The 24,006-nt window shown below is 36.6% G+C and overlaps 2 protein-coding genes across 9 annotated transcripts; both read right to left on the bottom strand.

Moving 5' to 3' along the window:
- Positions 1-16,191: 16,191 nt before the first annotated feature.
- LOC113298138 (mitochondrial pyruvate carrier 1-like) lies at positions 16,192-17,419 on the bottom strand. 2 transcript variants are annotated; one of them, XM_026546822.1, is made up of 4 exons: positions 17,063-17,397; positions 16,897-16,951; positions 16,520-16,655; positions 16,192-16,420 (listed from the first exon to the last, which is right to left on the bottom strand). In XM_026546822.1, exons 1-4 carry the CDS (start codon positions 17,159-17,161, stop codon positions 16,369-16,371), a joined length of 342 nt encoding a protein of 113 aa, XP_026402607.1. In that variant the 5' UTR covers positions 17,162-17,397; the 3' UTR covers positions 16,192-16,368. The 2 variants fall into 2 exon arrangements, with proteins under 2 accessions (XP_026402607.1, XP_026402608.1); XM_026546823.1 differs by lacking the exon at positions 16,192-16,420 and having other exon boundaries at positions 16,516-16,655; positions 17,063-17,419.
- Positions 17,420-17,510: 91 nt separating this feature from the next.
- LOC113298137 (mitochondrial pyruvate carrier 1-like) lies at positions 17,511-18,885 on the bottom strand. 7 transcript variants are annotated; one of them, XM_026546818.1, is made up of 6 exons: positions 18,733-18,842; positions 18,474-18,531; positions 18,229-18,356; positions 18,090-18,144; positions 17,880-18,015; positions 17,511-17,728 (listed from the first exon to the last, which is right to left on the bottom strand). In XM_026546818.1, exons 3-6 carry the CDS (start codon positions 18,328-18,330, stop codon positions 17,677-17,679), a joined length of 345 nt encoding a protein of 114 aa, XP_026402603.1. In that variant the 5' UTR covers positions 18,331-18,356; positions 18,474-18,531; positions 18,733-18,842; the 3' UTR covers positions 17,511-17,676. The 7 variants fall into 7 exon arrangements, with proteins under 7 accessions (XP_026402603.1, XP_026402600.1, XP_026402604.1 ...); XM_026546815.1 differs by lacking the exon at positions 18,474-18,531 and having other exon boundaries at positions 18,733-18,885; XM_026546819.1 differs by lacking the exon at positions 18,474-18,531 and having other exon boundaries at positions 18,229-18,335; positions 18,733-18,871.
- Positions 18,886-24,006: the final 5,121 nt, after the last annotated feature.

The raw sequence follows: 24,006 nt of genomic DNA, 5'->3' as shown, positions 1-24,006 counted from the left end.
TAGATTGTTAAGTTTTTAGCTTATTTTAGCTTTCGATTTGATTATCTTTCTGTTTTCTTTTCAAAATCAGGTTTGTTTTCACTTTCAAATCGTATTATCCAGCAGTACATATATGACATACTCATTGTTTTCTACTCTTAGATTCTGTTTCTTGCATAGATCTCTCACTTTTTTTAGTTTGACCCAATGTAGTCAATATCGGCCGTATCGGCCGATATATCAGGGATATTTCGGATATCGGCCCAGAACGATACGATAAGAAGGATATCGGGGATACGATATTCTCCCGATAATATCGGCCGGTCGAATATCGGCCGTTTCGGTCAAATATCGGCCGTATCGGTCGATACGAAATTTTCCTACATTTCCCGATATGAGACGGTATTGGTCGTTTTCTATAAAGTTTAAGGGTAATTTTGGCGAAGAAAGTCTTCCAGGTGGTAGTAGAGGTGCATGTAGCTCTCGAAGCAAGTTACTAAAGTTACTCTTTTGTTTTTTTTATAAAATTGATGTTATCTATTATATCTTATCCGAAAATGTGTGGAGAAAATGTTTAATATAAAATTATAGTCTCTAAATCTAGAACCGATATTATACTGATATTTCAACGATAATATCCCCGATATAAAATCGTACCAGTGTATCGGTCCCGGCCGAGATGAACCGATATCCGATATTAACTACATTGGTTTGACCCATCAGTACGTATGTGAAATACCGTATTACGTGCTTCGATTCTGCTGTTTCTCCTAGATTATTAATTATTCTTTGTCATGCAGTTGATTTTGTAGTTCATGAATCTGCAGTACATATATGGAATACTCATTGAAACTGCTCTTAGAATCTGTTTCTTGCATAGATCTCTCACTTTTTTTAGTTTGACCGATCAGTATGTATGTGAAATACTGTATTTTAATACTGTTACATCTTGGTCACATTTGCAGGTTCAAAACATGTCTGATACAAAGTGTTACAATCCAGATACCTACTACTATGCATACATTTATTATAAGCATCATCATTTTGCTCACCTGGTTACTTTTAAGTCTAGTATTGATGACCTGAAATTTCTTATTTGTGAAAACTGGAGAACCTTGAACCCTTCTGAGATTATCATCACTTATGTTGAGAATGGTGTCAAAGTGCCTGTGATTGCTGACTTTCAACTTCATGGTCTCACTGCCTTGCATTTTTCAAAGAAATCGGCGTTCTTTAAGCTGCATGTGGATTTTCTTTCTGCTGGTGGATGTAGTTCCTCTACATTCATCGACGTCGACAACAATTTAGAACCGATTAGGGCAGCTAGAGATAGTTATGAAACTGATGGAAAAGAAATTGTTAAACCTTTTCTGTCCGATGGGTGGGAGAATGTCTTTGATGATCCGAACAAGCTTTTTCGTGGTGGTGTTGATGTTGTTCGGTTGGCCTGTCAAAAGTATTGTTTAAAGACTGGGTATCGCGTAACAAAGGTGAAGAATGATCGTGAAAGGTTCACAATGAAATGCAGTAAGGTCCCATGCACTTGGATGATCCATGCAGTTGCTATTGATTCTACTTGCGATGTTTTTAGGATAAAAAAAGTATGTTGGGAGGCACACTTGTGGAGTTGGTGTGAAGTTGAGAAGTCCTAAAGTATCGAAGAAGCTGGTACACAACCTTATTCATGATCGTGTGATGCACAACCCACTTATCAAGCCTCGCGAAATTGAAGATTATATAAAAGTTGGTGTTGGTGTTAATATCAAATATCACCATGCATATCATGGTTTGGAACGACCACAACATGAATTTTTTGGGAATGATGTAAAGTCTTAATCTGATCTGGTTTGGTGGGTGAATTCATTGAAAGAAACAAATCCTGGCTCTTATGTGGATTTTCAGTTTAACGATGCAACTCAGACATTTGAAAGGTTATTCATTGCAATAGGCGCTTGTATTGAAGGTTATAGACTTTGTCGACCAATGATTTTTGTTGATGCAACTTTTCTGACCGGGAGATTTAGAGGTACCCTTATGGATGCTACTTGTCTGAATGGGAATCAAGGAAAGTGCTCTTTGTTACGTTTTAATTGTTATTGTTTACAAGTTATTCACTGCTTTTAATCGTTGTAACTTTTTGAGTATACCATTTATGTACTGAAAAGTTATTGTTTCTAACACACACTAATTCATATATGTAAGCATAAGACCTTTTTTTGAGTACAATATGTCTATTATGTACTGGAAATTCTTAGTCTATTTTCCAGTACATAATATATGTTACGTCTATTAATATAGCAACATACTTTGTGACAGTATATAATATATGTACTATTTGTTTTTTGCAGGTTTTTATCCGCTAGCCTTTGCATTGGTCCCAGGAGAGGATGTTGACAATTGGGATTGGTTTATGCGCAATCTTAGCAACATTGTTGATGACCGTCCTATCACCTTTATGTCTGATCGTCATGAAGGATTGTTGAGGGCTATTCCTAAACACTTTCCTACTTCCCATCATGGCTATTGTTACTACCACTTGCAAGGAAACTTACCAATCAGGAAATCGGACGAGAAGTACAAAGAAGTTATGGCTTTTGTTTCAAAAAAGCAACTTATGCTCTCACACCAACAAGATATGAAGAAGCACTAATGGAAATGGAGTTAATGGGAAGGCCTGGGGTTGCTGAGTATTGCCGCAATATGCCTAGGGAACATTGGTCCAGCGCGTTCTTCACTTGCTATAGATTTGGTCAGACTACATCAAGCGTTGCTGAGTCCTTCAATAATTGGATTCGGAAAGACAAGAGGTTGCCTGCCTGCGCCCTCGTTGACATGATCAGGTTTGTGTGTGTGTGTTTTTTGTTGGTGTTTTCTTTGTTTTTGGTTCATTTTTTTTTGTTCAAAATTTATTACAGGTGTTCTTTTTGTTCCATTCATAGGTTACGCGTTATGGAATTGATGAATGAACGTCGCGAAATGAGTCTTTTGATGGACCCAGAGAAGCTCACTCCTACCTACGAGGCGTTACTTAAAGAACATATTCAAATTGGTCGAGTTTGGAATATTACTCAGTCATCTGCGTATGAGTATGAGATTCATTCGCCTAGGTTAGCTTTATCCCATAAAACAACTTTTACTGTACTATAGCATACATGTAGGAGTGAATCATATGTTTTGTTTTTTTGTATTTGTTTGAAGTGCTGCATATATGTACTGCTTTTAAGTTATTTGTGCTGAAAAGCTTTTTGCGCATCTGTAGGTCTCACACTGTTGATCTGCTGAACAAGACTTGCACCTGCCAAAGATGGCGTGTTTATGGTTTTCCATGCTCTCATGCTACATCAGCTATTTCTGCCAAGGGTGATCGATACGTAGATTATATCGAAGACTACTTCAAAGTTACAAATTTTCAGCAGTTGTATTCAATTGTTATCAGACCAATCCCCAACTACAACAGGCCAGAGCAGTATTTGCCAGAGGATACTATTTTTCCACCCCATCCACGAGTTCCACCAGGTAAGCCAAAGGGAAATCGTATCAAGAATGCATGGGAGAAATCTAGGAAGTCCGTCCGTTGTTCCAACTGCAAGAAGAAAACTCACCACAACAAGGAAATGTGTACTGTCATTCCTTCATACCCATGAGTTTTAGATTTTCAGTTCTCCCTTATTAGTTCTATTGGTCACAATGCAGATTCTGTTTTGCGCATCATTTTAAACACTTTTGTTAGCTTTTTTTAGAGTGCTGAAATTATGTATTGTTTGAAATCTTTCTGGGACAAGGTACTTTGTGCTCATTTAAGACTCTTTTAATGGTACTTTGTACTGCATTGTCCACTTTCAATATATTGGTTTTTCAGGTTGATTTCCAAGTTTGTTTTAATAGTGCAAGGGTTATGTACTCTAATTAAGTTGTTATCTACTTTGTAATGAACAACTATCTGGATGAATTTTTTTCAAGGTGCACTCTGAAAAATGTTACGATATGTCACACCTATGTACTGCATAAATATTACAGTGAGTATGTACTATGTGTTTCTTCCAGGTCATTGTGGTTGTTCAGGATTTTTGGAGTACAACTATTATGTACACTAAGTTCTTCTAGGCCACTATGGCTGGTTGTTCAAGACTTTCTGAGCACAGCTATTATGTACTGTGTATTCAATTAAGACACACCAAACAAAGAGACCAGCTCTGAGATTCATGTTCTCTCCCATCATGATTAACAAATTTAGAGAGTCATATTCTTCAGTTGAATCTAATAGCTGGTCTATGTTACATAAGACACACCAAAACACTTCATACTATGGACTTTTACCATCCAACATGTCAACATTTTTATAAAGCGAAACAACTGTACATAGATTAAAGACAAACACCATAGTTTCGATAATAATTTTTATCAAAATAAATAAGAATAATTACTAAACTTTGATATTGTCTAAAAAAAACTAGCAAACTCTGAATATGTTCTCTATGATAACTTCTACTATGCAGTCCTAATTCATATAAGCACTGTCTTAAAAACCTTTTGGAGCATGAATATTCCAGCTCTCCTCAGGAGGAGATGTTGCTGAGAGTATGTCGCATGCTAAAGAGATCCTCTTCTTATGCATTTTGTCCTTTAGTTCTTCTGGGTCTCCCAAGATCATTCGCACTCCATCAATTACTTCCTCCTTTGAAACTTTCTTCATGATGTGCATGATATATATTTCACAATCTGGATAGTCTCCCTGTTGAGGTGTTGGGTAACTAATCATCTTTACTCTGTGTACAAGTGGAAGTCGCAGGCTCGACAAGCGTTCATTAATTGCTAACAAGCAGTATTCTGCCATAAGATTAGCATTATCGAGACACTCGTCTTTGGATACAGCTTCCCAAGTGTTGTAGTGGAAGAATTCTCCTTTCTCGCATTCATACACAAGAAGCGTCCAATGCACGTTTTGGTGTGACATTGGAATAATAATCTTCCTGGTTCCTTCCTCCATATTCCTGAGGGTAAGAAGACAACAGTGTTTGCTGCTACTTGATGCACTGGGTCACTTAAATAAAACTGAAAACGTAGAAAAAAAAAGAATTAAATTTATCAGTGTAGTAAATATGTACTGAAAATTATAGTGTAAAACACATATATGAAAGCATAATATTTGTTACAACATTAAAAAAAAATTGTTTCGTTTTAGTTTCGCAGATATGCTATTCAAATTCTCAATATATAAAAGAAATAAGCATGAATTCGGATTCAATGTAAAACAGTATCAGAGATATGCACTGCACTTTACAAAGACATGATGCATGTTGTTTATCGAGATAAACTGGAAAACATACCCAGCCAGTTGGATCAATGTGGAGTACTGGAATGTACTTTCTCTGTCCATTCAGCGGTTGCTCATTATGATATGCTTTTTTCAGTTGGTATTTCCAGTAATTTATAAGATTTCCCTCTAAAGCCCTGTTATGTAGCAGATCTTCAAATGTCTCTGCAGATAATATGTGATGACCAATCACAGTAGGAGCTTTCCAAGCACTGGTGCTGCAAATTCAAATAATCCAAATCAATTATAAGTTTGATACTAAACGAAGTACATAAAGTTTTGTTAAAATGCAAGGTACCTATCCAAGAGAGACTCACATTGAGGTAGCTTTGTCAAAAAAAGGAGAGAGAAGCGCTCTTTGTTGTGAACTCAAATCCTTATAGAATGGAGATTTCCCTAGGCTCAACAACTTGCGTGCATTCTTCACTTTTTTAGGAAGTTCTTGCATATTTGGATCACCTTTAGCTTTTCTCTTTCTCACATTCTCGCCATCCTTTTTCTGAACTTTCTCTGTTGAGCAATATTTTTCAACTGGGTTTTCAGTTCTGGACTTTGTTTTTCGCCTTTTAGGTCCCGACAGTCCTTTGCCACTAGCAAACTCAGGATCAACTCTTTTCTGCGAGTGGCTCCGAGTTACTGGCTTCTGAGGGGTGTATGTGATTTTTGGAGTAAGTTTCTTCTCCTTGGCTGAGATAGTCGGATTTTTATTCTCTTTGTCCATGACTGACGTAGTCGACTTCGCTATTGGTTTGACTTCATTACTCTTTGTAGCCAGCCTATCTTCGAGTCTCTTGGAAAGTGTTACGTCATCTTCCTCTGATGTTTGACTAACTCCAGGATCGTTATCCTTCAATATACCATAAATGTAAAAAACACAAATGAGAGACTAAAAAAGCAAAAAAAAAATGAACAGAATAGAACATATGTATTGTCGGATTCTTTTCAGTACAGAACTTATGTAATTTTAGTTTCAGTGAGTATATAACATATGTACTGTTGGGTTTTCCCATGTTACTGAACATATGTAACATAAGTGGTCCATTAAGTATTGATAAAGTTTTTACTTTTCACTTTTTTGGTAATTATAATTACTTTCTGTAGCTCAGAAAGAAGTTGGAGAGTCTCAGCATATGCATTAGCTTTTTCGGCGCTCATATTCTTCTTCAGTCGAGCTTCCTCTTCCTTTTCAGCATCTAAAACTGGATACTTCTGTTTGAGAATCGGCAGCATTAGTACATATGCTAAAAGCATCATTAAAAACAAAACATAAATTCATTAAACAAAAGTAGATTTAGGTACTTACAAGACTCTCTAATTTTTTAGCAGGTTGTTGCTTTCTGTCATTCTTCATTTTCTTCTTCCTTTCTACTTCATTGAATGGAATGGGATCCCAAGGTTTCCTTGTTCCCTGCATTTGAAACAAATCAGACTACGAACTATTTGACCAAAAATTGATATACGTACTGCTGGTTATATGTATCATAAGGATATATGTACTAGGTTTACAACATGTTCATACTTCCTGTTCAGGTTGCAGAAGATCAGCTTTCAAACGAGCTTGTTCAGTTGCAGCTAAAACAATTGCATAGGCTTCATTAAGTGTAGGTGCAATATCGATTTGAGCTTGCTCATCCGAGGGACCCGTTTGAGCTTGATTTACTGCTCCTCTAGCAACTGGATCTTCATTATGCGCAGGAGCAGCTGCAAGATGGATTTGAGGTGGATCAGGTGCACCTAGATCAATTGCAGGTTGTTGCACCTCTTTTCCATTTTGATCACTTGGTCCTAAACCAAAGTCAAAAGTTGGTCTTGAAACTTGTGATGGAGGATCCAGATCTTTAGCATAAAATTTGTCAAAGATTTGAGAAGATTCCATTTTTTCCAAGCTTGGTAAACTACCAGTCGACGGGTACTCCAGACTAAGACTTCCTAAGGATGGATAAGGATCTCCCATAATTTCAGCTTGTAGATATTTTGAGTACTCATCGGTATAAATACCCTTCCCATGGATGGCCATGTCAATCAGTTTCTCCATCGGCACGGTATGCAAGTTCTTTGAGACTCGGCAACGCACAAACCAAAGAAATAAACTGCATATTCGGCAACATTTCTTCAAGTGATGCACCCTACATAAATGCAATGCCAAACCGTATTATTTTATAGGATGACAAAGTATAAAATTGAACTAACTAGCGTAACGTTCAATTCGCTCACCTGTCTATCTCTAAGAGAACCAATTTCCACTTCAATATTACCCAGAACTTGTGTCGTTGCTGTTTGTTGGAGTTCAGCCTTTTCAGTCTGTTATTCAACATAAGGTGATATGTTTTTAATCAGTATTGCAGATATGTACTTGTATGTTTTTTCAGTATAGTAGATATGTACTGACAATTTTTAGTTTTTTACAAACTAAACTAATACTAGAAAGAATATAACTTACCTGTGATGGTTCTGGCATGCTCTTTTCCTCTTGCATCTTTTTCACCTATCGCTCCAAATCAGATCTAGCCCAAATTTTAAACTGTGAAACTTCAATATCGAATTATGTGGGATTTTCTTCAGAGCCCCCCGTAACAGGCATTGTTGGAGTAGCATTTCCCTGTTCATTCGACTTTTCTTGGGTATCATCTGGAGCCTCTGTTACCAAGGGAGTAGTTGTTGATGGAACGGTGTCATCCAAATCATCATGGCCTTCTTCAGAGCTACTGCTAGATTCTTCTTCTCCCGAGTTTGGTTGTGGAGGTGGGTAAGCTCTGTGATATATATCATTCAAAAGCTCTTCTAGGATACTCACATCAATGGGGAGGCCGTCCTCTTTCCTGCTCTGTAATTCACCCCATTTTTCTGCAATTGTCAGCCTTAAATCTTCATTCTTTACTTCCAAATCCTCGAACTTTTCTTGCCAATCTACTGTCAATGACACGTCTTCCACTGGAAGCCTTTGAGCAATTTCATTCAACATTTCTTTTTCATACATAGTATATTCATCCTTAAATTCTTTAGAGAACTGGAAAAGTACATATAACACACACATATAACCAGTTTTTATATCAGTATAACATATATGTACTCAAATAAATAGTGCATATGACACACACACAATCATTTTGGTCAATCAGAAAACTGCTTTTCTGATAGTGTCCTACCTAAAACAAATCATTTAATATGTATGAAAACATAAATAATTATACTTAAATTCACCAACTTTAATCAGTTTTTTAGATATGTACTGGTGCATCATTGTTTCCTAAACCAAAACTACAAGAAGCATAATGAAATAAAACTTATCCTAGTAATATGTATTGTTTTTATTAGGGACTTACTGTGTATTGCGAAGCCTCCATATCCTTTAGATACTCAACAGATATTTCTTTGATGTTCCACCTTGCCGCTCTTGGAAGGTATTGATCATCTGGTAACGTCACTGGTTTCACCAAGTGAGTATGCTTCGCATACAACAACTATGACAAAATAATATCAATAGAATCAAATACAGAAACTTAGATGACAATAGAGTAAATATGTACTTGGAAAAAAAAAGCTTGTACTAGATGATCGATACCAGCAAATAGACGACACAACCAGTGATGTCCTCGGGAGTGTTGTAGTTCTGATTGATTTTCTTCTCTAAGAAACTATGTATCAGGTCAGGCCAATATACATTCTTTGACTTCTCGAGATCATCAACTAAACCAAAGTACTTTTCTTTGAGTTTATGAGCATCTTTTGTTGTAAAAAACAAAGTAATACACATAAACATGCATAGTAGCAACCATATCTTCAATTGTTTGTTCAGTTTCTACTCTTGGTATCCCGTACTCCATATCTTCATCATCTTCACTATTGGGTACTTGTTCATCATTGTCTTCGCCACCTTCAGATTAAGAATTCTTGATTCCAGTTTGCTTGAGAAGTTTCAAGATGGCATCTTGTAGCATTGGTCTTGTAACCGTGTTGCTATCACCAAAGTGTCTAATGTAGAATGGTTTCTGCCTCCATCCACCACCTCCCATCAAAAAGGTGTCATCAGTTCTTCTTCCTGCCATTCTTGGCATTCCAAACATTACACCCATTTTTTCTAGTGTCGACGTGATAATGTGTGTTTCACCTCTTCTAACAAACTCAAATGTGAGCTCATTCTTGACTCGACCCCTTTTGTAACACTTCAAGTAATTTTTCACTGCACCTTCCAACTTTTCCCAATGACTTTCTGAGTACTTAGTGTGCCAGAACATCAAAAACATCTGTCCATAAGAAGATTCGGCTATCTTTTCCAATGTAGCTTCACTCAAAGTATATTTACTCGCCTTCATTCTGGCAACCAGGCTATGTAATTATGTGAAACCAGACCTATATAACTTCCTAACATATTTTGGCACAACCTTACCTGCAAAATTTAATTGGTTTTATTTCAGTATAACATTTATGGACTACACATTCATCATCTCAGAAACACAATCAATCACTATTGGCCTTATGTACTTCATATCCAAAGATCATTATCACATAAACAAAGAAACTGATGAATTTAGAGTACATAAACACTACAATGTCTCAGTTTTTTAGTTATGTACTTCCAATTATGTGCCAGAAACACAAACAGTGGTAAATAGACACATAAACAATGTTACCCATTCACTACTGGACTTATGTACTACCAAAAAACAACCTAATTAAGAAAAAACCTCAGTATTTGATATATGTACTGGTGGTTCTATGTATCAGAAATAAAATGAAACCCATTGCATATCACTTTTGATTCTTATTCTACAGTTTTATAGTTATGTACTGCCAATTCTAAGTGTTAAAAACACAAAGTAGAAGTTGCATGTAAACTCTGATGGGTTTTCATAAATTTTTAATCAGTACTTCAAATATGTACTGGTGGATCTATGTCCCAGAAACACAAAAAACATACTGAAAGTGTTAGAAATAGTACCTTTTTTCTGAATTGGTGCGTTTTTACTCGGTTTTCTTCGTTTTCTTGTTAGTACATCTGGAGATTCATTGTCCGATGAACTTTTTGAAGTTTTTTTCTTCGATTTCGGTATTTCAACCTTTTTACTCTTTTTCCTCTTTGATTTTCGTCTTGAAATTCTTGAATCGTCTTCTGATGTTCTAGGAGCAGTGCTATCATCCATTATTGTTTCTTCTTCTTGGATTGTTCTTGTGATTTTTCTTGTTTTAACCATTATCGGAAGAGAATATAGGTTTTAGGGTTTTTCTCTATTCTTGTGAATCAGAATCGTTGTTTGCAAACTATTCTCTGAATGATTTTTGAGATCTGTTGTCTCAAAAATCTCTAAATGAATTTGGGTTTTTATTCTCTCTGTGAAGAGAAAATTTTTTCTCTTTGAAAATCTATGAATGTGAAGTCTAAAAACCGCAAGAAGGTGGTTGTACGGGAAAGAGAAACCGCAAGAAGGTGGTTGATTTCACACGTGAGTAGTGCTGGGGTAAGCTGGTCATTTTGCTAGTTTCAAATAATTATGGACCTAATGATAAGTCTAAAAACCGGTTGGACCCTACTATAACTAACTTAATGGGCTTAGGACCAACTAGCAAATTTTCCATTTGAAAGCTGTATCGATGATAACTACGGGGCATATATAATTGTGATGAGCTTTTTTTACCTTCTAACGCACTTATATCTACGAGCGACAGGGTTTTAGTATTCTCGGGGAGGTATATATATACTCATCATCCTATGTATCGATGTATAATGAGATAGTACTTTTTTTTTTGCTCGGTGAATGAGATAGTACTTCTCTTATAGCTTCTCCAATGGTCATATGGTCGGCTTCACATGTGGCATTGTGGGAAGACATCCTCTATCCGACCTGGCAATTTATTTTCCTAACTATACGGAAAAAGAAAACTTCATCTCCAACCCTCCTGCACTTTACCTTGTTGTCTCTTATTTTCAAATGTTTAAAAGATTAAAAGATTTTGTTTCATATTTATTGCAATGAAAATTATCACTTTTACTTATTTTCTGCCGGAAACTCTATTATTTTCCTGGAACTAATCACTTGATTCATCATCATTGAGATTGACTTTATTTTGATTTCAGGAATTTGGGTTCATTGCATCGTATTATGGATCTCATAATCGTTCCATTTGCTTGATGATATGATGAAGTGGGTTGGGTTTTTTTGGGGTTTATGTATTTTTCATCTGGAATCATGCTAAATTCGGGCAACACTTCACTGTTTATGGTTTTGTATTTGAGTGAATTATATAAGTTTCGATCGTTGGTAATCTTCCTCCTGATAGTTTATGGCCATGTGTGTATCCTGTTTATGGCCCTATATTTATGGATTTTGTGAATGATTATGTTGTTCATTCCCATAATCTTGATTGTAGGTGTAATCTTTTTTTTGAAAGTAAGATCGATATATTAATACCAAAAGAAGTTAATAATCATTTGATTCAGGCTCGTTTGAGGCTATCTCTGAGAGAGTATGCCCAACAATGGCTGAATCAGATGATTAGTTGCTTTAGGGTTTACATAATTTAAACTTGAAATAGAAATTGCTTCAGAAGCTTTGAAAACATCAAAAGTTAAACTAGGAATGAGAAAGAGGGGGGATGTTTCTTCCCAGAATGTATTTGTTGCTTTTTTCCCCCTTCTTTAGCTAATATATCAGCAGCTCCGTTTGCTTTTCTGTCAATTGCTTGAAAACCCAAAAAAGATTCTAATTGATTTGATTGTGATATCACTTCTTTTAGAATTGCAACACTTTGCCACTGAACTGAACTTTCTTTTCCCTGAACATATAAGATTGTAGCCAAATTATCTCCTTCAATGAGCAGGTTTTTAATCTTCTTTGAGATGGCCCATTGAACTGTCATAAACAGGGTTACTGCTTCTGCTTCTTCTGCTGATGAAGCTCTGAAGTATCCCATGCCTGCTGACTTGAATGTGCCTGCAAAATTTCTCCACAGAAAACCATATCCTGCATTAGAGTTGGCTGAAAACCATGAGGCATCACAATTTATTTCAGTTGTGTTTTTATCAGGGAAGGTCCATATGATGTTTTTGATTTTTGGTAACTGTGAGTGCACATTCTGAGCAACAAGCAAATGAGGATGCCAATAGGTATAGTGTCTGATAATTGACTTGGCTAACTGTGAGGGGGAAGTGGATTTGTTGTCGAAAATTCTAGTACATCTCTCTTTCCAGATGAACCAGCACTTTGTGGAGGCTAGAGCCATAGAGATTGAATCTCCATTTCCTAATCTCCAAGTATTATACATGTCTAAGAAAGAAAGAGTGGAATGAGATGTAGAGTTAGAGATTACTCCCTGAGATGCACAAGGTGGCAGATTCCAGATTTCTTTTGCATATGCACAATCGAAAAAGAGATGTTGAGTAGTTTCAACTGCATTTTTACAAAAGATACATTTTGTTTCAACATCAAGGACTGTTCCAAGTTTCTGTCTTGTTGGTAGTGTGTCCTGGATACACTTCCAAATGAAAAGTTTAATCCTTTGTGAAGCATCCATGCTCCACAAAGTTTTCCAGAATTTCTTTGTTGCTGCAGATACATAGTTAGTGGGGTCCTGCAATTTTGCATAAAGAGAGTTTACTGAAAATTCACCATTCTTTGTTAATATCCATCTTAACCTATCTTTTTTTAGAAAACCATTTATGTCTGCATAAAGTTTGATGTTGTTGTAGGTGTAATCTCAAAAGGGCTAAACTATATAAATCACGTTGTTGTAGACAACGTGATTATGAAAAATTAAAGGGATTGTATGTTTTGATAATCTGAGGATTTACATCTTGATTTTTTTTGTTGTTGCCGTGATAATTCGATTATCTGTTACTAAAGTTTCAGATCTGTTTGGTATAACGCTAAGGATTTTTTCCAGTTGTTTTACATGAGTAGTATTGATAAAACATGATTGATTCAAAGTAATTATATAACTGTATGATACTAATTTTGTATTTCTCTTCTCGTGAAAAGAAGGAAAAAAACAATAAAATGGAAGAAAAAAATCGTTTTAGGTTTGATTTGTTAAGAAAAGATGACTAGGATGGTTAGACATCCTCTATGTGAACCTCTAGAACAAGAGGTCGGGCAAGAGGATGTCTACCTAAAACTATGCGATGTCATCTATACATTGTTCATAGAGGTCAGGGTTGGAGAAAGTTTTTAGGAATTTTGAATGTGTATCCTACGTGTACGAAGACTTTTTCTCTCACACACATTCCATCGGAGAAGCTCTTATGTTTTTAAATAACTGATCTAATATACGTATTCGGGTGCCATCAAGTTGGAGGTTCGCGTCAGATTTCTCTACCGTCTAACCTCCAAAGAAGGGGGAAGCTATACACATTCTAGATCCCGGAAATAGGACTACAAACAAAATGGGATCTCACTTACCATGTAATCTGTTTAATAGTGTTAGAATACGGGCATCCAACTCAAAACCAATTTGGCAATGAGTGGAGAGGCCCTAAGAAATTATAAACCGCGGGATCTTAGATTGCCCAACAATGTGGGACTAATAATCTCAACAAATAGCTCCATACCATGAACATCATTATAAGCATGGAAAAAACTAGAAAAATTTGGATGACAAAGGATGGTGCGACTTAGCATGGAGTGAATGTACTGTCTATATCTTTGCCTCCTGCTCCGGCATACCCTAATAGTTATAGAAACTGAGCCTTTTAGCTTAATTGTAACTATCCCCCAGCTAACTCTAAAAATAGGATACCCCAAAAGTTGAGACTGGAAATTAAATTCTCAAGCACTGGTTGTGGACCAACAATCATTCAGCAGTAAAACCAAAATTTGGACCCAGAAGTTTATGTAAATGGAACTATGCAAGCAACTTTAACAACCACCATCGTTCCCAAGCAAGGTCATTTTTTGTTTTCTAATTAAATCAAGATCAAGTTGCTTTTCTTTAGTCATTCATTTAGCTCTCGGCTCTCCTAACTCTTAACAGTCAAAAGATCCTTTCAGCATCTCTTCAATCTGGCTCTGGCATTTGTGTCCATATTTTTATTTTATTTTTTGTGACGAGATGATGAACATTGTATAGGGTTGGAAGAGATCCATCAACAATTGAACACGACATACTGTCAACTCTCACATTACTGACGAGATGGCTAATGGAAGAGTCTGCCCCCGTCCAATTAAATCACATTTTATGGTTGTTTGGCATACGCAACCCTTGGAAGACTTAATTTGAATGGATGGCACAAGAAGTAATTACATGGCATTTTATGCTTAGTTTTCATGACAATTTCTTTTTGATCTTTTTGAAGCAAGTTTTCATGATGAAAGGATCCAACACCCAAATCAGCCAATTGATAATATGTCCATATCAACCCAGACGCATTAAGGAAAGAAAAAAAATCTCGCCATGGTAAATGATCCCCCATTTGTTTGTACTCGGCATATGATTGATGGCTGTTTTATATGGCCTTTTCGTTTTATATAAGCTGAATCGTTTTTAGAACATTTGTGCATATTGATATTATCAAAAAATTTGCAAAACTGAGGTGCTGAAAAAATATTACTTATAGAATTCAACTTATCAAACAATTTATTTTCTGACGTTGAAAGGTTGAGCTCCGGCCGTAGGCGAGGATGATAACTAGTTGTTCTATATTGCGCTTGGCGACATTCTGATTCGTGCTTTATGTCCTCTAACCATTGATCTGATCTGGATCCGTGCAATCATGTAGTGATGTCGTTTTGTGATCATCATCAAAATCGGAATCAAAATCCTCACCATCTTGCATTTCTTTTATATAACCACAATCGATCTTTTTAACTGCTGACCGAACCCGGCATACCAATTCTTCCAATTCAACTCCGCCACAAGTAATTGGTGACTTTGCCGTTGCTGGAGTGAATATGTTCCAAATGATGAATCCCCCAATGGTGGATCCATTTTCTTTCTCAAGCTCACAATAATCCGGAGCCACGATACGGGTTCGGGTTTCTGATCATTTGGTGGTAGTGAGCCCGCTCCCATTGCCGACTTCCATATCAAAGCGGACACAGCCTCTACTCGTGTTGGATACTTTAATGTAGTTTGAGTTTCAGCAATTCTTTGACGTAGTGCGGTTACCTTGGCTTCATGGAACACTAATCTCTTTGTCACTAGATTCTCATTCTCCTCTTCATCCAAGCTCCCATACCCGGTGAAATCAGTGGCCATATCTACCGAAAACAGAGTTTGAGAGTCAAAAGTAGGACGCACTTGTTTGTCGGCAGCGGCCCCGCGAGCGGTGGCTGCCCAACCGTCGATAAAAGTGGTGTATGTCGATGTATCGCCAATTTTGTGTGATATACACACGGTTATCGCGGCTCCACCGCAATCAAAGAGATTAACTTGAACAATCTCCGGAACTTCGGTCGGCGAATTAGTATGAACTGGTACGAGTTTGTGTAACAGATCCGATGTCATTGTAAAATCAGAAATCTTACCGTGAATTTTCGCTTCGATATAATCAACACCTTAATCCGTACAATCGACCCAGGTGTTTCTATCTTTAATCCGACCGGCTAATGGGTAGAACCGAGTTAGTGTCTCCGAGAACGACTTCTTGAGATGATCCTTGTCGATCTGATCGACTGAATCTGGTGTGTAGAAGAGAATTAGAGGTATGTAATGAGATGGTCGGAATTGGTCTAGGGAAGAAAGTTTAAAGGTTTTGAGATGTTGGGGTGTCTTGCTCAAGGTTTTATTGTTTATTTTGAGATGATTTCTACTTCCATATTCATTTTTGGATAAAGAAATTTCTTCCGATTTTTGAAAGTTTATCTTGTTCTGATAATAAGCAATGAGCTGAAAATTTTATGGGAGTTTTTCTGTTGTAGGGTCTGTTGCAAGTTTGTCTAAAAGAGGATAGAGTTTGAAACTTTGTATAATTAGAAAATAAAAAATAGCCTTTGGATATGTGTACAGAGCCAGAGTAATAGGATACAAAACACATTGAATGTACAATCTTCTGATGTTTGGATAAACATAATACTGAAACACAGAGAAATTAAACAATATTAACCGACTAATACACTCACACACATACGAATAAAGTGGCAAACTTATTCATCCTCATCTGTTGTTGCCTGCTCTTTGTTTGATTCACCCAAATACCTACGAATATCATCAATTTCAGATAACTTTAGCAAACGGAGTTAGCTGTTAGTATTTGAGAAAACCATATCTATAATTAGCTTAATTTAATCGAATTACCCATGATATTGAGCCCAACGAGAGAACTGATAAAGCTGCACAGTCTCATTAGAAGCATGACAAGCTAGGAGTAAATAGTTCCGGGGTTGCACCATCCATGCAAACCTCATCAGCAACACTGATGCCACACATAATGCTGTTTGCTTGCAAAATTGGTAAACATTTAGTGTATAATTAACTCAATCAATGTAATTAATGGGTAAAAGAACGCCGCCAGATCGAGATTTTAAACCGAGAAGAGAAGAGAATGACATCCTGGGCTCAGATGCCAGGATTTAAAACTAAGCCTGAGCTCTCTTTGGCTTTCCCTCTCGGTTTACTCCCTCGGCCGGTCTGATAGGCAGGACTCATTAGGAAAAGATTAGGCAAGAACTAACCTCCGGTCATGTTGCCAGATATTATTTCGGGAGGTTTTTGTGTATCGATCATCCCCTTCAAGCAAATCAAAGTACAAGAAACGTCAATTAGCAATCCAACAAACGAACTAACTAATTAATAATGAATAAACTTGGTATTGTTTTAGATTAAGTGAAGGATACGCACAGAAATGAACAAACTCGAGTTTGAAACAGGACCCCAAAAATGAGTTGTTTTTGGACCAACAGGACTGTTCCAGAAAGCTCGAAAAGCCGCACTTGCCATTTTCAAAGGACTAATTTAACCACACCGATGATTCAGAATCTTGAAAATATGTGTTAAAACGATGCAACTATCCTAGATCAATCCGATGTTAAGATTCACCCGGATATATAGAAACCTTAATGTGGGATTTGTTCCTGTGCTGGGAGTTATACATGAAGATGAAATTTGGTCGAGTTAGTCAGTACATAAGTTAGAAAATAATTCGGAGTTCAGTAGTTGCCTGGAAAATGCCTCGAAAATATAGTCATCCTTGCACTCGCAATGACATACGGCATCTTATAAATGTCAACCGCATAGAAACATATAGTTTTTTTGGTTTGATTGAGTTAGTCTCATCTAGGGAAGAAACTAACTACTTAAGTCGTTAACAACGACATTATGATTTAATTAGATTAAATTATGAATCATTTACAAACAAGATACGGAAATACTTAAGTATCCATGGTTCCAGGACATTACGTTTAATATCATGTTAATATACTAGCTAGCTAGTTCATCATTTGTTGTACAACTTCTTAGGTTTTCACTTTAGCTTCTTCCTCCTGTTCCTTTTTCTGCTCCAAGTACCTGCCATGTTGAATTTATAAGTACTTTAGGACGCCATATGGAAAAAAAACTAATTCCTTAGATCAGTTAAAGGCTTACAGCTCCATATGCAATTATGAATCCTTGAAACATGCAGGATTATAATGCTCGGGGTAAAGGTGGCATTACTTACCCGTGATGTGTAGCCCAACGAGAGAGCTGATATAGCTGTATTGGTACATTACAGGAATGACATGCTAAGAGCATATAGTTGCGTGGTTGTACCATCCACGCAAATCTCATAAACAAAGACGAATACACACACAATACTGCACATTGAGTAGAAAATGCATTCAGTAAGGATGTTTTTATTTATGTTGATCTTCAAAAATCGGAATCTCACCTCCGGTCATGTTCCCGGATATTATGTCTGGGGGTTTTTGTGTATCAGTCAATGCCTGTATATACCAAGTAGTTGAAATATTAAACATATGAATGAATCCTTTAAGTAATCGAAGCATAGAATATTTTCATGTACATACAGAAGCAAACAAACCGATGTTTGAAACAGGGCCCCAAAAGTGAGTTGTTTTAGGTCCCATGGGACTATTGACGAATGCTCGAAACCTTGCTGCTGCTGCCATTGAATCTGTCAAATTGATCGGATGACCTAACCAGTGACGATCTTAGTTACACAATAAAAGCATCCAAATTATAAAACAAAACAAAGACTATTGAATATGTGTGACATGACTATCTAGAAAAAGATTAGTAAATAAGTGCTCACTTGCTCTAACAAACTTTGACAGTAGTGGAAAATTGGAAACTAATCCTTTTTCTTTCTTCTTTTGGGAAAAAAAGGACAGAATATAGATCGCCGATACAGTGTTAGAAGTAGAACCATTCAAACAGTTAATTACAACATAATTTACAACATCTTGGCAAAACAGGGACTAGCAAATTAACTACTGTACAGTGAACACAAAACAGTAAGGTTAGAAATCATGAAACTTCAAATTAAGTTAAGAGATTAGACAAATCCATACCTCTGCAGAGTTGAGATGTTTGAAGTCTGGAGCAGAAATCTCTGTTTATATTTTAGGTGCAAAGGAGATTCTTAGACACAAAAGAGAGAGGAGATAGTACCAAGATACTTGGGAGGAGTTTGGTAAATTTACGGAAGAGGGATAGAGACAGAAAAACTTTACACACATTTTGCTGACTATTCATCCTTACCCTATCCATGTTATGTCGTTTAGTCAATATCATTATCCTTTGACTAGAGTTGACTCTAGAACACACCAAAACTTAAATGGATTGGGGTCCAAATTCTAAACTGCTACCTGCAAATTTTTCATTCACAACTTTTTTGATTGTACGAACAAGATAAGGAGACAAATTGACAATACATTACCCGCACATGCCTTGGGATCAAAAGATCAAACGGAATGCATTGAGTTCGCCACTTTTTATGAAGATTTTTCTCAGGTTAATTATTGTACAGTAGGTGTGTGAGGCTGCACCTGTGAGGGGCCAAACGTCTCTATTTGATGGAGGTGCTACACTGAACGAGGATTTTCTCCCGAGAATATAACGATACTCACAGCTGATGGGGCCTACACCGAGGAGTTATAGGGTGGGTTTTTGATGTGTATTAGACATATTAGACATTGTATGTGTGTACTGCTTGTGTGCAGAGTCTCTGTCAGTCAATAGTTGACTTAACTGTCTGTGTGATTCACATATGTATTGTTTGTTATTACAGCTTATGATTAGCTTTAAATAGCACATTATAAAATACACTCTGTAATAACTTTTACAATAACTTTGCAATAATATCAGTTTCTGAAGTTTCTCAGTGTGTGTTGCGGGAGAATTTTTGGGAGAAAATCCTTGGTACATAAATCATTTCCGTTATTTGATACATACGGTACGGGTTATTGTACAGTAGGTGTGTGAGGCTGCACCTGCGAGGGGTCAAACGTCTCTATTTGATATATACGGTAAGGATAGCAGATATTAAATTTGATATTGTAGTAGCTCTCTTATCTTCACCTTTGGCGTGCACCTCAACCCTAAGCATGCCCATAATTGAAGTGCATAAAATCTTTTCTAAGGGAGGAACGGTTCGAGAGATTCATTTTCTCCGTCAAAATCCTAGACCCCTTCTTTGTGCGTTCTCAACATTATAAGTGAAAAGTGGAGTCCACATGCGTCGTAAGTCGACAAACATTAGTTTTTTCCATATGCATTTTTCATGTTCAAAAAAAATATAACGTTGCAATAAATTGTATCTCTCAACCATACATATAAAATAATCTTCCTTTCAATGTCAATAAACTGTATCCTCCTACGTTAAGTAGATTCTAAACAAAATACCCTAATATGAACAAATATTTGCATTTGACTCTGGTAACTATAGTACATCACTGTAAGTATTTGAAATTTTTAATCTCCATAACTTGATCTTTAACCCTCAACTTGGAGAGCACCGGAAATTTCAAGTGTACTTCGAATGGTCCCGCACAAAATCTGGTAGTTAAAACCTAAAACCTTAAGGACAAACTCTAATAATTTGTCCGCTAATTTCTTAATCCATATTTAATCAAATTCACATTCTATAATCATAAGGAATATGACCATATACGTTATTGGTAGGACTTGAAAGAATACCTACGACTATGTCTAACTGCAAGTGCACAGTGTCACAATGTAACACAGGGCAAGCACAGGTCGATCCTCAGGGACAAGGTGGGAACTGATGTTTTTTTTCTAATATTTTCCTAACTAATTTATAACCTACAGTGACAATGACTAAGGAATTTGGGATATGGGAGGGAATGCTAGGCTTTGAATCCACCTCTAGCCCTATATTAAGCATTCAACTGAGTATGATACTCTTGTCCTTGTAACAGATAAGGAAGAAGTGTCAAGTCCATCACTTACCTAAGGTGTTTCACCAATGGATAGTTCAATTGCAACTAAAGTATTAACCCGAAGCACTAATTGTCTAATCAAGCACAACTATTCAAAGGATTAACAATAGTCTATCAAACATGAGTTACAGTTCAATCAACACAATGTTATCCTAACTACAATGAATGCTTGACATACATTGTGAGAGCAGAGTATTGATGCACTGAGATTAAATCTATCATACAACATTTTAAGCATTCAAGAATCACACAAACAGTATAAATAACATAGTACAAAGCTATGGTTTCATCTCAACCTTAGCTTAGTGAACTAAAACATGATCAAATTATACTACTGGATGAAACATATGAAATAGTAAAATTACAGAACACTAAGAGCTTGGTGCTCCGGCTAGCCCGGGCATACCCCTAACATTACAAACACCATGTTCTATTTATAGTGCAGAATCCCCAAATTTCTAAACCCTAATTTTTGAAAACCTAAAATTTGATTTGGGGAATTTCAATTTGACGTACCCACTTGCGATTTCACCTCGACCCATACCTTCTTTTGTTCTTCCCACTTGTCCTGCTGCTTTTGCTGCTCTTCTTTGTGAATTGTGAACCCTAGCTCGAGTCGTCTCATCAACTCCACATCCTAGGTCAGTGGGATGTGAATTTGATGAAACACCTAGGCTAGGTAGAGAGATGGTAGAGTTGTCAGGTGGTTGTGGTGGTGGTGTGGTTCGAGGTCTGGTGGTGGCAGTGATGGCAGGAGATGGTGGTGGCGGAAGTTGCAGGTGATAGGGAAGAGAGGAATTTGGGGAGAAGAGGAGAAGAGGTCGATGAAGATTGGGTTAGGGCTGTTTCGTTTGTGGTGTAGGTGTTTGGCGTTTGGGTGTTAAGCGGGAGTAGCGAACTTTGATGCACAGCGAGTAAAGAGCGTTGGATGATCCCATATAGATTGAATCGAACGGCTACGATGGAGAGGTATGTAGATACCGTTGGATTATAGATACAACAAAACTGACGGCTTCAGATGGAGTTAGGTACTATGGTGTTTGACAGGAGCTTCGGATTTTGATGCACAATGATGAGGTGGTCGTTGGATGATGAGATGGATCCAATCTGACGGCTCTCATGAAAATGGGTATGGATAATGGAAATGGATTTGGGTAAGGGTTTTGGGTCTTGGGTATGCCAAGCCCATATATTCTTTAAGGATAATTCTTCCTCTTCAAGCCCACTTCTAGTTGATCCAGATCTTGCAAACATCATTCTTCACTGCCTTTCTGCGGGAGTCTTTGCCGTTTCTTTGCTCTTTTCGCTCCGTGAGTTAACCAGGCTTTATTTAGTACCTAAAACTACAAAATTAATTGAGAAAAGTATTTATTCTTGAAAACAACGAAAACACAGAATATGGGATAAAATGGAGCGTTAGTGCACAAATGATGAGTTAAATGCCAATAAAAAGGTGCAAATATATACAATATTTGGCACTCATCAAATACCCCCAAACCTGAATTTTACTTGTCCTCAAGTAAAACAAAACTAAGGAAATCCTACCTATACCACTGTCGCTGGTCTCTCGATTGCATTTAGCGAATGCAATAAGCCTTTTAAACCACTAAGTGTCCTTAGTGGACGAGTTGAAGTGTCGTGAAGGTTTTCTTAGAACGTACCTACAAAGTTCTAGGACAAAATATAAGCTCAGATTCCATGAAATGTGACATGTGCAAGACAGTAAAAGCTCACAACAAAATGGAGATGTCAATCTAGCTATCAAAGGCACAATCCTAGCACTGATAACAAATAAAGACATGTGATAATAGTGTAAAGTGTATCTACACATGTGTAAAAAAAGATCGGATGTTATGACTACTAATCACCAAGAGATAGTTTCTCAGGCTAAGAACCGAGGTCGAAATCTAGCTAGCTGTCCGGACTTTACGAGAATTGTGAATGAGTTGGAGGTATTTCACAATTACTCGCGTTGTGCATCAATGGCATAACCCTTCCTTGCTTATAACACAAAAACACAAAAGATGACTCTTTACATGACTCTTATTTACATTGACTACTCTATTTTATTTTTGGAACAAGAGAGGATGGAATTGATAAATACTTTTTTTTTTTTTTTGAAAAAATTATTTACAACATGGTAACTCTTTTGATACATAAGCAAAAAGAAACAAAAAATTACATGACACTTTGCAAGAGGTAGCCCTTTTTGATGCACCCAGTTAAATTCGATGGTTGTCTTTCTTAATGTAACCTCCACCTTCTATCCCAACCAACCAAAGAACAAGCTAGTCAAGTTTCGTTCAGTATTCTAAAGTGATTGGCAATCGTGACTTCCGATAGAACACCTCAAGGATGAGGCTATACATGTATTGGTAGATCGTGTGCGTGCAAGTTTCTTATCACTATGTGAATTGTGCTAGAATCAGGGTGCCTAAATATCTAGACTAAGAATCCTTATGTTTACATACATGCACAAGAGTCAACATTTCACGGTAAATGAGCTCCATTTTTATGTTTTTTTTCAAAATTTTTAATTTTTTAATTTTTATTTTTTATTTTTCAAAAAGAAAGAGTTCTGTTTTCAATTATAGCATGTTATCAAAGTATCTACTTTTCACCCCCAAACCTAAACTAAACATTGTCCTCAATGTTTCTAAAGATAAACATATTTATAACTTGGACATATCAGAAGAACATGTTGAGTTTTGAGAGAAAGGAAAGAGAATACCCGATTTGACGAAAGAAATAACCGAACTCCATTATTCATGGTTAGAATCCAACATATTTCAGCCGCGATCACCATGGAGTAGCAAAATATAAAGAAAAAGAAACATAAAATTCCACTAAAAACTACATACCGGATTATATACAAAAAATTCACTATATACATAAAGTCTAAAGAGTTGAGGATCAACCCAAAAGACAAAGTGTTGAAACATAGACAGTTTCAAAACACTAAAATTAGACTGAAATGAGAGCGAGCGTGAAAAACCAAATGAATCACCCCTAAACCTATATTTTTCAACAGGTTTACTTTTAAGCACAAAATCTTTTAATTTTAGGGGTTCAGGATTCACAAGGTCTAACTCAAAATGGACTTTTTGCGGGATGGTCAGAGAAATTAATTCCAACTGTGGCTCTTTAAAAATGTTGTATTTTGATGCAAAATAGTCCAAAAGGACTTGGGAGGCACACAGTTCCAATCCTAGGTTGGGAATTTTCAGAAAAGTTGGTTTAAAAGTTTTGTTACAAACCAAATCTAGGTTGGGTGGAATAATCTCAATATGCGATTTAGGTAAGAAAGTTGGTACTTCTAAGTTATTTTCATGGATAAGATCAATAGTACCAACACATACTTCCCCTAAATCAGAAATTGGTAAA

The sequence above is a fragment of the Papaver somniferum genome, chromosome 7 (genome assembly GCF_003573695.1).
Source record: "Papaver somniferum cultivar HN1 chromosome 7, ASM357369v1, whole genome shotgun sequence".
In the NCBI taxonomy this organism is placed as follows: domain Eukaryota; kingdom Viridiplantae; phylum Streptophyta; class Magnoliopsida; order Ranunculales; family Papaveraceae; genus Papaver; species Papaver somniferum.
This window is presented reverse-complemented; position numbering and strand designations above follow the sequence as displayed.

Coding starts and splice junctions, on each gene's coding strand:
- LOC113298137 (XM_026546815.1), bottom strand. CDS start 18,330: ATGGCAGCAGCAGCAAGGTTTCGAGCATTCGTCAATAGTCCCATGGGA. Junction 18,145..18,228: donor ACATCGGTTTGTTTGCTTCT/GTATGTACATGA, acceptor TGGTATATACAG/GCATTGACTGATACACAAAA. Junction 18,016..18,089: donor ATCCGGGAACATGACCGGAG/GTGAGATTCCGA, acceptor CTCAATGTGCAG/TATTGTGTGTGTATTCGTCT.
- LOC113298138 (XM_026546822.1), bottom strand. CDS start 17,161: ATGGCAAGTGCGGCTTTTCGAGCTTTCTGGAACAGTCCTGTTGGTCCA. Junction 16,952..17,062: donor ACTCGAGTTTGTTCATTTCT/GTGCGTATCCTT, acceptor ATTTGCTTGAAG/GGGATGATCGATACACAAAA. Junction 16,421..16,519: donor CGTTGGGCTCAATATCATGG/GTAATTCGATTA, acceptor TGATATTCGTAG/GTATTTGGGTGAATCAAACA.